This window comes from Acanthochromis polyacanthus, chromosome 13 (assembly GCF_021347895.1).
Source record: "Acanthochromis polyacanthus isolate Apoly-LR-REF ecotype Palm Island chromosome 13, KAUST_Apoly_ChrSc, whole genome shotgun sequence".
Lineage (NCBI taxonomy): Eukaryota > Metazoa > Chordata > Actinopteri > Pomacentridae > Acanthochromis > Acanthochromis polyacanthus.
The window spans coordinates 3,991,468-4,008,711 of record NC_067125.1 but is presented as its reverse complement, the minus strand read 5'-3'; the positions used below and the strand labels follow the sequence as shown (position 1 = coordinate 4,008,711).

Genomic DNA, 17,244 nt, shown 5'->3' with positions numbered 1-17,244 from the left:
TCGAGTCAGTCCTGACATGGCAGATTCATGTTCTTTGTTTTGTAAACCGGCAGCTACACTGGTGTGACTATAAAATTCTGAAACTCCCCGTTAGTCAGAACTGAAAAATCAAGGCGAAGCGTCTTCAAGAACATAAAACAGAAGTCCAGTTGGTTCTACCGAAGTTCTGGGTGTCACTTTAGAAATGACCCTTTTAGGCATCACTTCAAAAATAATGAAAGTACGAGTACAAAAAATGTTCCCCAACAACAAAGATATTCAAAATGAACAAAAGGTACTCCAGTAGCTCAACTGGTTGAGCAGGTGACCCACAAACAGGGATTTTAGTCCCCAAAGCAGCGGTCATGGTTTGAATCCAGCTCATAGACTTTTTGCTGCAGGTCCTACTTGCACTCTTCTGCCCATGTTTCCTGTCTTTCTCCACTGTCATATATAATAAAGCCTAAAAGGCCAAAAAAATAACTTAAAAAAATGCAAAAAACAAAATGAACAAAAAGATGATAAAGGATACGCTAAATGTCCACAGGGGCATTTTTTCTCTCATGGAAACGCACTGCATCTGAATATCGCCCACTTGGTGTGCGAGTCACTAGTGGGCCACTAGATGATCACACAGCCCGATCTCACGAGGATTCGTGAAACTGTCACTTAAGTTTTAGTTTCGGTTTCGTGTGCACCAACACGATTTCGTCATGTTTTTCGTGCCGCTCACCACGAAATGCGCACCAATGTATTTTAAACGGCAGACTTTTCGTGCCACTCAGAACGTATTTCAAAAGAATGTGTATATTATATTTTTAATGTAAAACCGTGGCGAATCCAACGCTATATTTTGCATGACATCGTCCCTAAACATAACCCTAACCATAACCCTAACCATAACCTAACCATAACCTAACCATAAGCCGGTGGTACACTTACCAATTTGCATAGGAATTTCAAGAATGTCCGGCGGCTGGCGGCCGCAAACGCAATCACACAAGCAGTATACGCCGATGGACAGCTTAGATCGTCATGAATCCGCCGGTATAAACCACTTTCAGATGTGATTACCACAGCGAAAAACATTTCGTGGTGAGCGGCACGAAAAACATGACGAAATCGTGTTGGTGCGCACGAAACCGAAACTAAAACTTACGTGACAGTTTCACGAATCCCCGTGAGACCGGGTTGGATCACATGACAGCCGATTTAGCTTCAGTTTGGTAAAAGTGTTGGACTGACATGGCGGCTAGTAGAAAACTTTATTTTTTATTACAAAAGCAATTCAGCGAAAAGTATTCCTGAAAACATTTGAGTTGAGATATAAGCTGCTTAATCTGTCCTCGTTTCAGTTCAACGATGGCAGATTTAGACTTTGTACAAAAGTTTCTTGAGGCGTCAGACCTCCACTCACCACACTGACTTTGCATAGAAGTAAAGTCTACTTTATGCAAATGAGTTGCGGGCGACACACTGCAACACAACCAGCATGCAATGCAGTGCGTTTCACATAGACAATGAATGGGATGTGAGAAATTGATGGATCCTGTGGACACAAACGGTAACATGGCATTGGTAAACATGGAGGACATGGTGATGATGATCTTTGGTGTCTCTATGGCAGCATACCGGTGCCGGTGACGAGGGTGGCGGCCAGTCTCTGACATCATCAGGCAGCTGTCTGACGGACTTCAGAGCCCAACCCTTTGTGGAGTGTCAGGGGCCACGAGGAACCTGCCACTACTTTGCCAACATCTACAGCTTCTGGCTGAAAAGCGTCCCGGCGAGCGCCGCTGCCTCCTCCAGCTCGGCCAGCACGATGACGGACAGCTCAGAGCAGAGGGAGAACATCGGGAGGTGCAACGTCTGCATGATGATGGACATGAGGGTGTGAGGAGGGAGGCCACCACCTCCTCGTGCAGCAAGAGAGAGGAAGACCAGCACCTCCTCCTCCCTCATGAGGGCGCAAGGAGACGCTTCGCCTCATTCACGAGAGGAGACGCTTCTCCTCCTTTTCTTTCGTGAGGGCGAAGAAGATACTTTGCTTTCTCCGAGGGGTCGGACGGTTTGTCTGAGAGGAGAGACTGTCATGTTACAGAATACCGCTGCCAATCAGTAAGTCCACTGATGATCAATTAGTCCTGATAGTCAATCAGTCAATCACAGCAGCCACTTCAAAATTCTCTACTGTAAAAAAGTTTCTCAATAAATCCGCTTTCTACAGTTATTTCAAACTCCTTCAGGGTTAAAACCAGATTTCTCAGAAAGTAGCATAAGTTTAGGTTTAAAATAAGGATTAGTATGCCAAAAAATGTTAATAAAAGTGACTCTTGTGGTATCTGATCTGTTACATGTATTACTTAATAAGTTAGATACCACACTCTAGTATTTTGAAACAGAAAAAAATGTTTTAAACCAGTTTTAAGACAGTTGTGTGACTAAACCTATAACCAAAAATTGCCTCATGTATTTTGTCTCAATAAAAATAAAAGATATAAGATATAGATTCTCTCTTTAAAATCAAAATGATTTTAACATTTTTTATTTATTTTTTTGACCCACATTCAGTGTCATTGCTAAACGCGGTTGGAAGATACATTTATTAATTCCAAAACAACTGTAGCACTTTAAATCTAACTTCTAATTTTACATATTTGTAGTTTATGATAATGTTGAAAGATACAGACTTTCTTTTGGGTTAATGACTAACTTGTTTCATATGAAAACAAACTGCAGGCAGCAGGGGGCGCTGCTGCACAGAATAACAAACTGAAAACATAAAGGACCCAGAATTGAACCTGTTAGAATCAACAATTTTAAGAAGCTATATGTTATCAAATTGGTGAGACCATGATTTTTTTATTTTATTTGTTGAAATAATCCAGATTGGATTATTTTTCTATTGCATTTGAGCAGTTTAACTGTTCCCCTGCAGCTCAGAAAATGATATTATTCATCTTCCCCGACAGAGGTGCTATTCTCAACTCAAAATGGTATTTGTTTAGCCTAGCCGCGCTAGACAACCCACGGCTACGAATTTAATTCTCTGCCAGGGTGGGTCTAGTTACCCTCCATAAGGCTCGAGGCTGGATTCTCCTAAAACTGGCCGGACCAATCACCATGAAGTGTAGAGTCAGAAGGCGGGCGTAACGAAGTGACGACAGAGGCACGACGATTCTGACAGAAACAACCGGCGCATAATAAACAGTTATCTTTTGACTCGGCTTTGGCCACAGCCCTTAAAGATTTGAAGCTAAAATTCAACTAGAAAGATAAACAAAGGACGGCACTGAAGTGTTTCATTAAGAAGAAAGACGTATTTGGACTTATGCCGACGGGATATGGCAAATCCTTAATATACCAGTTGGCTCCGCAGCTCCGCTGGTTGGGAAGCTAATGGAACTTAGCCACAATCCGCCGGTGCTCTCGGAACTACGTCAGCCTATTCGTTGTGTTGATTGGTTGTATACCTACCCAATTGCTGCAGAGGGATTTGATAGACAACCTTTTAGCCCGCCTCCCTCCCTGTCGAGCTTCCCTAGACCCTTGTGCCATCAGAAACATGGGTGTAGCGTGGCTAGGCTAGTATTTGTTGGTAATTTTATCAAAACTTAAAAACTAAAAAGGTCATCCTGTTTTTAAGGTCATCTTTTATTTGTTCACAACTTGTGATACGTCTGGCATAATTTGGCACTTCAGTGGTGTTTTTGTTACGTTCATTAATTTATTTTTATTGTCAACTTTAATTAGCTCCGTATTCCTTACTGAAAGCGATACAATCATCAAAATGGAAATTACTTGTTGCTACATTTGTACATTTGGTGAAAGTTGATTGGCTAACGTGACATTCTCTCCTCATCAGAGAACAACATGAAACCATTTAGACCGATATAGAACTGGAGGTGCGGTACGAAGCCTCGGTGTGATACATTATAAAGTCGCCGCCATCTTACTCAGGCACATTTGCACCAATGCTGCTGCTGTCAGATTCATCATTAATGGCACAACAAGACTACAGCTGCATCATCCAGTCTCATATATAATAATACAACACGCTCACTAAGTAGCTAGGTTAGGCTAGGCTACTGTTTACTACAGCCAAGACTGTGGTCACACTTAAAGTTAAAACATACCATAAAATAACATCAGATGCAGGACTGGGCAGGCTACGCAGAAAGTTAGCTAAGCTAGCAGCTGCTCTACCTTAAATGAAACTTTGCTAATAATGCTACTTGTATCAATGCTGCTGCCCAATAGTGAATACGTGTTATAAAGGACATTTAGTAGCTAAGCTAAAATTAACTACAGCACACAAGACATTGGACCATCTACTTGGAAAGTCAGCTAAACTAGCATTGGCTATGCTGAATGAAACTTTCCAAGATGTTTGCAAGTAACGCCACTAAAGGTCACTAAATATCTATTCTAGGCTAAGGTTAATTGTAGCCAAGACTTTAGTCATACCTCAAACTTAACACGCACTGAAAACATACAACGTAACATCAGATGTTAAAGTAAGGCAAATTAGCTAAGCTAGCAGTTGCTCTACACTAAATGAAAGTTCTGTGAACCCCACCTGTAGCACTTCTTGATCAATAAAGGAAGGTTACTACTAAACAGTATTTGAGAAAACAAACATAGTGTAATACAATATTGGACACGCGACATAGAAATGAGGGTATAAGGGGCAGTGGCTCTGTTAAATAAAACTTAGCAAAAGGTCACAAGTAATGCCGCTACTTGTAGCAGTGCAACTTCCTGACACAGAATGCAGCTTATGAAGCTCATTATGTAGCCAGGCTAGGCTAGGGTAAGGTTAATTGTATTCAAGAGTTTAGTCATGCTTCAAATACGCACTTAAGACATGCAACGTAACATCATATGCTGAGCAAGGTACTTGGAAAGTGTAGTGAGGTAAGCTAGCAGTAGTTCCATGCTAAATGAAAGCTGTGTAAGCCCTTTATTAATCAATAAAACAGGTTTTAAAATTGTTTGAGAAAACAACAGTTACCACCATGCTACTGACAAATGTAGTTAAATAAATAGCGACACTACTGCCCAACACTGAATAGGTCACACAGCTTATTAAGCTGTAGCTATGCTAGGCTAACATTCACTACACCTGAGACTTTAGGCACATTTGAACAATACCTTAAACTAAGTTCTATAAAACAACATGACGAGATTTTAAAACCTTTTTCAGAGGTTAGCATTTGTGAAAATTTTCCCAAAGCCATAAAATTTGGGGAAGACACAAGCAAAATTCTTTCCTTCCCACTGATCCAAATCATGAATACCTCCACAGACAAAATTTTTATTTACTGGCCTTTGATAAACAAAACCGTATGAAAAGAACTTACCATTACTAAGCGTACCACACATCAGTTTCTGTTGATGCTAAGCTAGCTGTTACTCTCCAATAAATACAGCTTCACTTCCCCGGAGATACCCACAGGGAAATGTAGCAAGCTAAGCTACATCAACATGGCAAAAACTATTTGCTACATCAGAACATACTAACATACTTCCTTTTTATTAGTTAGCTGCCTACAGACAGTGAAATCTAGCTAGCAGTTAGCTGTCCTTTGCAGACACAAAACAGAGTAGTTGCCACCATGTTCCTGCCAAAAACCGATTACAGTGAGTTAACGTCACTATGTAGCTAACTAGCTAACCACAACTGAGATCATAGGCCCACCTCAAACTTAAAATGTGTTTAAACATTATAACAATAGAACATCACATGCTTTATTACAAAATATTGATTTGAGTTGGTAAGATGCTAACGTGCACTACCGTTCAAAAGTTTGGGGTCACTTAGAAATGTTCTTATTTTTGGAAGAAAAGCATTTTCCCCCAATGAAGATAACATTAAATGAATCAGAAATCCAGTGTAGACATTGTTAATATGGTAAATAATTATTCAAGCTGGAAACGTCTGATTTTTAATGGAATATCTACGTAGGGCAACCATCACTCCTGTGTTCTAATGTTACATTGGGTTAGCTAATGGTGCTAAAAGGCTAACTGATTATTAGAAAACCCTTGTGTGAGCTCTCATGGAAAACAGGAAATCGTCTGAGTGACCCCAAACTTTCGAGCGGTAGTGTAATTTCCAGCTAATTCTCGCCACCTTTTTTCTTGGTAACTTCCTGTGGCTTAGCAGCCATTTTGATGTCCAGTCCTTGGTAAGATGGTGGCGATACGATGATGTATACAAGAGTAGTTCTGATATATCCATGTAAGCTCCGCCTTCAGCCCCACCCAGAGCCCAACCAGAATTGCACTGAGAATAGTTCTGATTAGTCAGCAGAAAGTCATTCTGATTAGTCAGCAGAAAGTCATTCTGATTGGTCAGCTGCGATGCCGTGACTGCGTGTCATTGGTCGGTCAGTATTTTGCTCATGTGGCAAAGAATCGCGTGAGAAGCTGTGAATATATTCGAGGTTAAACCTTGAAAAAAAACGTGTTTTTGTTCCAGTTTTCTTTCGGATCAGACGTGTTCGGAGCTGCTCCCTCAGCTTGTGTGGTTTTTTTTGTATTATTCATGTTTCAACACAGAAATGATTCAGCTCAAGGTTCAATTAAGACGAAATAGACGAGTAGTCATGACCAGTGGTAGTCTGAGTCGAGCATCTAACGGGGTGAGCTGCAACACAGGATCAGAACCAGACCAGACCAGGACCAGGACTCCTTCAGAACCAGGAGCTAATGTCGCTTTTTACATTCCACATCCATTTCATGAGTCAGTTTTCTCGGTTTTTACTGTTTCCTTGTGCTCTTGATAAAGTTGACTTGAAAGTTGATCTGTTGATAGTTACCTAGTCGCTGTCATTGCATTATACCGCCTGAATAAACACTGCTGAACATTTCACTTTCTTTCATTTAGAACAAATATTTAGTGGAGTTTTTTATTACTGATTCAGTTTCTCGTCCCGGTTCTTGTTTCGGTCCTGGTTCTGGTTCGCTATTATTTCTCTATGATTTGTAAATATGTTCGATGGTTTTATATTTTTACTGTAAATGTCATCAGAGTATTTATTTAGCCTGAAATTAATGTTGGTGCTATTTGATGTTTAATTTGTTTGTTTTTTAATTTCATTTTGATAAAAGACGACGCAGTGAGCCCCGCCCGCATCCTCCACCAAAATACACAAAATAAAATGAATCAAATTCTATGTAGAAACTCACCAGAACAAAATATCCTAAAGTCGACCATCGTAAACTCATAAACGAGCATTTCATACGTAGATGACTTACTTTCTCACATTTTCTTGATTATTTTTTAGAGAAACGAGGTTTTGAAACACGAGTGTCTCACTATATACAGCCCCAAACAAAGGTTTACTACAGCTCCCATGATGCTTCAGTAGGAGGAAGAGGGCGGAGCCACTGTGCTGTTGTCAGTTTTTATTGTATTTAAATCTGTCGGTGATATTTTAATCTCTGTAGGAGGAAATTTCTCACTAACACTTGTGAAACATTTTACTCTCTGTGAATGGACGACACTTCAATAAATCGCATCAAACTTTTACTTGTCTCGCTTTTAGTTTATGTTCAAAAGGTTTACAGCAAAAAAGCCATTTGTTCTTAAGGAACCGAAGGAAATAATTCCGTAGAAGCGCAACTTAAGGGTAGAGGTGTTTGTTGCTCTGTTAAAAAAATGCCTTCTCTATCTGCAGAAAATGAAAACCATAAGCAAAATGTCTAAAAGAAATCAGTAAAAAGGAGGCAACATATAAAAAAGTTTAAAAGAATATAATAATTTTAAAAAATTTAAAGAATAATAAAATATAAATATCCCTGAAAGAAAAATACTGGTGAGATATCTCGGGTGAAAAAAAAATCCATAAGAAATTGAAAAGGCATCTAAAAAAAAAACATTAAAATGTGAACAGTTTTATTAAAATATCTGAAAAATATCCTGTAGACAATATTAACAAAATCTGTAAAATGATTTAGTGAATGTAACAAAAAATCTAAAAGAACTTACCAATGACACATTTAAGGACAACATAACCTGCAAAAGATTAAATATTTAAACATCAGAAGAATTATTTCAAAATACAGTGCATTTTAAACAAATACAGGAGGTCCTCGGTTTACGATGTCCTCGGCCTATGGCATTTCCTCGTTACCAGGCCCAGGGCGGCTAATCAGGAGGACCGGGACAATTCCCCTGGGCCGTTGTTTAGTCATGGCTCTGGGTTGATCATTCTGCTGCTACCACTGTTCCTGGGCCGCCTCCACTGGTAGCTGTGGGTTTTTTTTTTGTTTTTGTTTTTTTGCAGATGCACCGTGACGTAACACGTCCTAGCTCACACTCAGAGGTGTTTGAAAGATGAAAACAGGAAGAGCAAGGATGATGCAGAGAAGGTAAGAATGAAAAACAGGAAAGCTCTGGAAACAGACGCAGACAAATGTGCAGAAATTGGAAACTTTTTCTCTAAAGCTCGCGGCTTGAAACGACAAATGATGACGAGGAAACGGATACGGACTTTGTTGAACTTTGCAAACACCATTCAATTATCAAATCAATTAACTGTGTGTCATTGTGTGAGGTTCTACTATAGAACCAGTTTGACATGTTCAGGTGTTCTTTGTGTGAAAACTCAGATTTCAGGGATCAGAAGGTGGTTTTCAACTTTCTTTGTTAACTTTCTGCTTCAGCTTTAAACTAAATGATCTATCAGTGCTCCATGGTTTCGTTTTTCAGGGTTAAAAGCAGGTGTGTATCACAGACGTGTCAAATTAAGTATCAAAACTATCGCATGTCATCAAAATAAAGTGAGCAACGCAGTGTAGGCATCGATCTCGCTTCCTTTACTGAGTTTGCTTACTGTTTTGTTGTCCGCGGTGATACGAATTGACAGTGACTGCAAAAATGGCTCCCGTTAAAACATTTAGACACGACAAAACCCGTTATACCGAACGAGACAAATGATTTCAACGGAATATAAAGTTCCTAGTTTCTTTTGATAAAATGATTTATAGAGTGCCCGAAATTATATCATTCAATGGCAAAACAAATTCTGTGTTCAAATTCTAGTTCTGTGTTCAAAAAGTAACAGTTTTGAAAACAGAACTAACTCCTTCAGAAAACCAGTTGTTAACCCAGAGTTGAAGTTTTCTTTCACATTTTTAAGTAAAATGAAGGTCATGACATAACCTTTTTATTATAAATAAAAATGAAGTGGGGATTTGGTACCTAACATGTAGTTGTTTTTAGAAAAAAAAAGTAAAAGTCACCACTTGACTCCAGATTCAAGTCCTTTGTCGTCTTTTTCAAATTTGTAATAAGAACTGATGTGGCATTTTGGAATGGCTTGTGGAAATCTGACCAGAATATAATAGACTGGACTAGTTGACATGTTTTGATCGCAGAGTTTATATTTGTCATATTTTCTCCCCATTACTGATTTTTAGAAAAGAAACATGAAAATTTTATTTAATTTAGTTTTTGGAAATGGCTACAAATACAACAAAATGTGCTCCAAATTGTGCCAGAATGCCCCATTTTGCATCTTGATTTTCAAAATTTTTCCGGTCGGGCGTGCCCCCGGACCCCCCTACTTGCTTCACGCCTCCGGTGCAACCCACCACCTCACAGCCATTTCAACCCAGGGGAAACACTGACATTAAATAACACACAGACACATATGCATAGATTCACACATACACAAAACACATGCATTCATATAAACACACTACACATATATGCACACAAACATACATATATAACGTTTTAAAACTTTTATTGCAAGTACAAAGCAGTGTGAGACAAGCAGTCCTGAGGCTTTTTCAGTTTTTTCAACTTAGATGCAGTTCTGACACATGACCAGCAGATGTCACTCTTCTGGTTGTGTCAAATGCAAAAGCAATGTGTCATTCTTGAAGCAGATGTGTCAAAGTGGTTCATTGCTTCATGAAGCTTCGATTTCAACATCACTAAAGATTCCAAGAAGATTTATAGAGGGGGGAACCGGACTTTACTAAGTGTGGTCCAGTATAGAGGGGTGTTTTTTGGGGTTTTTAAGGCTGATAATGATTATTAGTGAGACATTTGGAGGAGATATTCATTTGCAGTAAATACGTACTACAACATGTGAATCAGTCATTAAACAATGTTAACGACTAGAGGGTAGATTTACTGTTTTCTCAGCAGATATTCAGGACTACTGACAACACAGAACCTTAACCTTACTGTTTTAAACACATTTAGGTTTTCTAAACGTTACATTAATGTGAACCAGCGTCTGCACTGACAGTTTTATTAACTAATTGTACCACATTACAGTAACACAACACACTTCAGCTGTTTACATGAAACGCCACACCAACATCGTTAGCTTGATGCTACGTTAGCTTTAATCAGGCTACGACTGAGCAGCTAGCTCGGTTAGCATCGCTAACATTAAAGCTAATATTTACTGGATGCTAACTTTCTTCTCTGGTCAGTACATACAGAAATAAACTCCACCAACATCTGGACTGCATGGCACACATTATATCTGACACTACAGCTGCATATAAAGTACATTAAAAGCGGCACCGATACGAAAATGAACACTTACCGACCAATCAGAGTCCTTTCAGTGTCTGCTGGTAGGATCAGCCAAAGGTAGAAAACTGGTTAAAACAAGCCCACAGGCAGAAAAACTGATGTGGAAAAGGTTCTGCTGCTCCACCAATAAATAAACCAACAGTTATTATATCAGAATTAATCCAAACGAGGAGAGCCGAGTCTGGGCTGCCTCCTCCATAGGACCTGTCAATCATTCCAGACCACGCCCCCTGGCTTCACAAAACTTTAATGCTCTATAAAAAATTAATATTGGTTTATTTTAAGATCGGCCATCTGATCTCTCATTATGACCATGAAAACTAACAATAAAAACATTACATACAGTCTATGCATTGTACTCCGTTTGGCTCCACACTTGCTGATGACCACTTCCGGTCTCAGAAAATGAAAAAAAACTGACCTTTTTTTTGTTTCTGTCTCTTACTGATTTTATTTTCTTGTTATTGTAAATATAAAATGAAAATCAAAGCATTTATAAAATTTCATTAGCAAGTTATGTTATACTGTGAATAACAAACTTGCAGACAACAGGTCAATAATTATTCTTTATTCATCAGGATATCTGTGAACACTAATTTGTTTGATATTTGATCTTGCAAAAGGACATTGTGATGTTGTAAAGAACAGTGTTGGAGATTAGCCCTTTAGCTGATGTTCTCATATTTGTGAAATTTAAGTTGTGATGGAACTGTTTCCTTGCAGAGGAAAAAGAGATGATAGAGTTATTAGAAAGTGAAACACCTTTTATTCTATTTTTATTTTTTAAATGTAATATTTTTATTTCTTCTTTTATTTCATTTTTAAGGTTTGGATATTCTTGAACACTTACTTGAACAGACTATAGATTCTGATATTGTTGTAAAGAATAATGTTGGAGATGTACACTGAACTGGAAATATTTTAGAAAAACACACTGAATTACAAGACAAGGCTAGAATTACATGATTTTAATAGTAATAGGTCTGATTTAAAGTGGGCCGGTCTGAGGCTGAAAATGAGCCTCTAACCGGCCCTGCTAGTTACATCAGAACTGGTTACATGGAACTAGTTGGTGAGTGGAGCGGATGAATACGTTGTCACGCGGTGCTATAAGACGGTTTGTTTCCATTCGCCAGTTGTACGCCACCTTTGAATGTGCTGCATTCTCTAATTTTTTCATTACAGCTCCCAAGTACAAATCAGACTCTTCTGATGGCAGTGCTTCAAAGAAAAGGAAAACCGTCTCCACAAAAGTAAAATTATAAAACACTGGGAACAGCGCCAAACACGGATGAACTTCAGTCAAGTTGTTAAAACAGGTCAACATACTGTAGCGACCCTCTGTGATGAGGACGTGGGCCGTAGCCAACACCAGAATAACTTGAAAAACTCCATAACTTAGCTCCAGAATTAGCCGCTGTTCCCAGCTCTCTCTACTGCTGACTCTCAGCCAATCAGAGGTGAGCTAACTAAACATGGCACGTTCACTGACATTAGGTAAATCTGGAACTGAACAATAAACACTGAAACCTCAACATCAACAATATCAGTCTGTTAAACTCTTATCTTCTTGTAAAATGACTCAAACATGAATGGAAGTCGTTGGTATTCATGACTTTTCTGAAGAACTGATTGATATCATGATGCACGGAACGGATTTGGTTGCATTTTCGCCGGAGTTCCGAAATACAGCGAAAATCGACTTCGATCCCTAGGAATGGAACTCTGACGTAAGCCGAGGACCCCGCTGTATCAGGTTTGAAAATCAAGATAAATCCAGCAGAAACGGTGAATCTGATGTGTTTTATTGTCATTTCGAGCTGATTTCTGTACAGATTCATTACATACATCCACATTTACAACAGACGGGTGGAACTAAAGGAGCAGATCTGAAATAAAGAACACAAAGGTCTTTAAACAATCCAATCAGGAACTAAACTATCAGGAACTGAATCGAACTCTTTATCTGCAGGTTAAGAGCTAAAACATGTAAAACCGTTAAATGCTGAAATGTGAGGAAAGGCTGAATAAAACCATTAGAATATATCTTTTATATCTTTAGTTTAAATCAACACCAGATATTCTGAAGAAAAGAACTGAACTAAAAGTGTTTAGAATAAAACTCATCACACCGGAACTAAAATCACTGCTTTAAATACTCAGTAAACCAACCGAGACTCAGATCATCGTCTAGTACCTTTGATTACATTTTCTTTTTTCTCTTGTGCAACAATAAAACTTTCCACAAACCAAACTCCACTTTCATTTGAACACATTAAAGATCGTCTGAAACTACTGAAACCCCAGAATGAACCCAGATTACAGCCACAGAACTGGTTTCCTTTTATCGATCCTCTATAAAGTGCCTCTCAGCTCCACATCCTGCAGGAAAACAAAGTGAAAATCTGGTTCAGGAGGAGGTTAGTGGGTTGGACTTAAAGGTGGTTTTCAGTCAGGACTCTCTTGGCTGACAGACGTCTTGGTTTTAGCAGCGGTTAGTGTTGGAACAGCTTCCGTCTGAACGAAACCAAAAAAATACTTGGTTGAATCTTTTGTTTCCAGGTGAAAAATAAATGGTTTTCCATCCAAACACAGACATTTAGTTCCAATCTGTCAATGACAGATGGCTCCAGAACTGGTTCTTTCAATGTTTCATGGAAACTCTTGAACGTCTCATCGAGAGGCTTTCTACACTCAGTCATCCAGCTCAACGCCCAGCAGTCGACAGAAGAGACAATTTTAGTCCAGTTTTATCCTCAACCATCGTCTGCAAATATTTTTGTTCAATGAAGATCCTCCAAAGTTAACTTTCTCCTTCAAGAGTCAAGAAGATCAAAAGCAGTTAGTCTCATAGTCCATTTTCACCTCCTTTTGTTCCACCTGAAAGATTCCCTCCAGTGAGGCTGAACTGGTCTGAACCGGTTCTCTGGGGATCAAAGACACTTCAGAGAATCGAAAAACACAATCAGCTTCCATCAGCAGGATCCGAAGAACTGCAGCAAAAATTAGAGATGTTAACTTCCATCTGATCAAAGTTCAAATTATAGCTACAACAACATCAGGGTCGGTCAGATAGAGGATCTTCTCAGTTCAGTCGTTGGTAGAGTCGATGTTTTAATACCAGACGGAGTTCAGTCGGTTTAGTTGTTAAAAATCAGCTGAAACTAGAAAATGGAGTTAAATTAGGAATAAAACCACCTTGGTTCAGACTGGGACTGGAGTTGGATTCCGTTCAGAGAACCTCTTCCAGGTTTTCCTGAGCCGGCGTCCTGGTTTTGCGTCGCGGTCTCATGGTGCTGAAGCAGGACGAGGCGGTGAGAGCGATCCGGCTCAGGCCCACGTTCAGGCAGTGGACCTCGGAGGTGACCGGGACCTCTGCAAACAGGGCTCTGTCCCGGGACAACAGCGTCGCACCGCCGTCGCTGCTCTCGATGTCCTTCACGATGTTGAGGATCTCCTGGCGCTCCGCCTGCCGGGTCGTCCCCCGAATGTTCAAAATGGCCGACACATGCTTCTTCCTAAACAGGGAAACGAGAAATAAATACACAAAATACGAGAATAAATATAAACAATCTCAATTAGGGATGTCCTGATCAGGTTTTTTGATTGATCTTGAGTCTCTACTGATACCAAGTCCCAATGTGACACCATTTTCCTGAATAATACACACTTCAAGTACATTAAAGTTATTAAAATCCCAAAACCTTGTCGTAAAGTTCTGGTTGGACGCTGTCTAAAATGTAGCACTAGAGGGTAAATGTAGTATTAGATGGTAGGATGTACTGTCGCTCCACAAGCTTCAGAAGACGTGGAAAACCTGTTTTCTCCACATGATGTCAGTAAATGTATCATAGATCAGCTGTAGTTCCTGGTTTTTCCATCAGATGGAGCCTCTTACTGAAAGAGGCATCACTCCTCTGGAACTGTAGTTCATGTTGATAAGCAGAGAGCATTGTGGGAGTTTAGCTAGTAAAGGGGCACCATGACAAAGACTTATGAGGTGGTTAATGACCTCCGACTAGAATTAATGTGTGTAAGACAAACTGGGCTCAACTAGGACAGAGTTCTTGAGTGACAAAAGTAGAAATAAACAAACTTTTCTCTCTACACTTGATATTGGTATTTTAGTAACAAATGAGAAATGTACTAAGAACAAGAAAGAGAACATTTAGAAGAATAACCAGAAGAAGAAAGATACGAACAAGCGTAAAAATAACCTGACCGACATGAACTAGAACAAGTCAAACATTAACAAGACAAACAAGAACGAGATCAAGAAAAAGAGGAACTAGAAGAGCATTAGCAAAAAGAACAAGGAGCAGAAGAACCAGAAGATGAACAACAGCAACAAGGAGCAAAAACAATAATTACAGCAAGAACAACCAAAACAAGAACATTTGGTACCTGACGTCTGGAAACTCTCGGACCAGAACTCCTACTTCCACCTGGATGGAGGGAACGTCCTCCAGCTGGATGATCTCAGAGATGTGGGGCAAAGCGCTGTCCAACCAGCTGCACTCAGACTCCTGGAGAGACACCAGAACCACATCAGAACATAACCAGAACCACAACAGAACCACATCAGAACCGACAGAAACATCACCTGGAGTTCGAAATCATATCATCTAGACCTGCTGGTTCAACAACTAATATTTAGCTTGTTTTATATTTTTAAAAATGTGTCCAAACAACAATTTCCACGAAGAGAAGTTGAAAATGTTTTTAGACTCTGAAATCTGACAGAAACCATCAGTTAAAACCATTTATTTTCTGTCAAGCAACTCATCAGTTACTACAGTCAGGTAAGAAGGTGTTTTTCAGGGACGAGGACGCCAAAAAGCATTTTGTCAAAACCTGATTTATCTTTTATTTTCAGTTTACAAAGATAGAAAACTAAGAAAACCAGAAAATAATACATTTATTTGAAATTGTCGAAAAACACCCAAATTCCCAAATATGTGGTTTAGAAGTCCCTAAATGATCAGCAAATTTGCTTTGTAGGTGCTAAAATCTGAACATATTTAGGTTTTTTTGTAACTAATATTGATAGAAAAATGACAGAAACCATCAACTAACATGGCTGCAGATTCATTTTCTGTTCGAGTTTCATCATTTGGCATCTGGATTTATGAAGCTATGAACTTTAGGCGCTGAAATCTGAAAATATTTGGCTTCTTCAAGGTCTGTTGGTTAAAAAAATGACTAAAACCATCGACTAAAACAGCTGATTGTTCTCTCCATGAATCAACCATTTCAGCCCCTGCTATATCAGGTTTGAGCCACTAGATGGTGCAAATGTACTATTAGAGGGTAAATGTAGTGTTAGAGGGTAAATGTAGCATTAGAGGGTAAATGCAGTATCAGAGGGTAAATGTAGCGTTAAAGGGTAAATGTAAAGGGTAGGATGTTCTGTACATGATGTCAGTAAAGGTCGGTAGATGGTTGGACAACAAACTTTTCTGTCCCCTTAATATTAGTGGATCTATAACTAGAGTTTCAGTTTTTAACGCTCCGACACTGACCTGTTCTTCAAAGAGGACTTTGATCCGTCGTCCTTCATCTCTCAGTCGTCCGGCCATCCTCTTCCTCATCTTTATGGAGGTGCAGATGATTCGTCCCCTCATCACTGATCGCAGATACTCCATCACCACCCGGCGGTGAACCTCGCCCACCAGCAGCTGAGGAAGCACAAACACAACATGATCCACCTGCAGTTCAAACGTGTCCACGTGGTTCTGGAGGTCCTGGTTCTACCTGGTATGGAGGACTGTCCATCCGGCGGTACTTCTTAAAGTACTCTCTGACCACTGCTTCGATCTGCTCGTACGCCTCCATGTTGTTCAACCACTTCCTCTTGACGAGACGCTCGAAGAACGGCTGGAAAACACAAACACAGACTCAAGTCAACTTCTCTCGCTTTAACGAGGACAGAACTTTATGTCTTTATTTCTGTCTAATCTGGACTCATCTAAAGCTGAACCGACACATGAGAGAACCTCACGTAACGGAAACCAAATGAACTTTTAACAACACCAACCAAATCCAACCTAAACTTGAAGGTTTGATCATTTCAAACTATTGACTATAATTCAACATGAATCTAAAGCATGTGACAACCTGAGATAACCAAAGCAGGTAAACTAACTCTACCCTGGTAGATAACGTGGTCTGGTCCAGTACTGGTCCAAAACCAGGTCACCAGAAGTTAGTAAACATGGTCTAAAAATGTCAACATTTAAACTATTAATGAACTAACCTGATGTGTACAGAATAAACAAGCTAATCTGAACTTAAAACTGGTCTAATCCGAACTAGTCTTATGTTAAGGACTAGATAATGCCTTAGAAACACCTAAAATAAAATAATTTAAACTAACCTACACCCAACTAAATTCTAATCTAAACTAAGCTTTAACCTAAAAGACTTAAAGTCTAATAAAACCATAATATCACTCTAACCTGAACTTTAACCTGGTCTAATCTAAACTAGTCTTAACTGTTGAACAAGAACACCCCTTGTATGATAATCTTAACTAACCTAAACCCAACTAACATAACTAAACTTTAAACCAAATATAAACTAAACTCTAACATAGGCTAACCTGATGAGTATAAAAGTTAAGCTGAACTTTAACCTGGTCTAATCTAAACTAGTCTTAACTGTGAAGGACTAGTTTGTCCATTAGAAACACCTAACTT

At 39.3% G+C, this 17,244-nt stretch overlaps 2 protein-coding genes across 2 annotated transcripts in view; one reads left to right on the top strand and one right to left on the bottom strand.

The window, feature by feature from the left end:
* LOC110955174 (collagen alpha-4(IV) chain-like) overlaps positions 1-7,516 on the top strand; it is a 50,707-nt gene extending 43,191 nt beyond the window's left edge. The window contains exon 45 of the mRNA XM_051958230.1: positions 1,607-7,516. Coding sequence (XP_051814190.1) covers positions 1,607-1,876 — 270 coding nt within the window. The 3' untranslated portion in view covers positions 1,877-7,516. The remainder of the gene's footprint in view (positions 1-1,606) is intronic.
* Positions 7,517-12,330: 4,814 nt separating this feature from the next.
* exoc3l2b (exocyst complex component 3-like 2b) overlaps positions 12,331-17,244 on the bottom strand; it is a gene marked incomplete at its 5' end in the record, with an annotated part of 51,118 nt that continues 46,204 nt past the window's right edge. Inside the window, 4 exons of the mRNA XM_022200063.2 lie at positions 12,331-14,064; positions 14,951-15,072; positions 16,069-16,224; positions 16,301-16,423. Coding sequence (XP_022055755.2) covers positions 13,779-14,064; positions 14,951-15,072; positions 16,069-16,224; positions 16,301-16,423 — 687 coding nt within the window. The remainder of the gene's footprint in view (positions 14,065-14,950; positions 15,073-16,068; positions 16,225-16,300; positions 16,424-17,244) is intronic.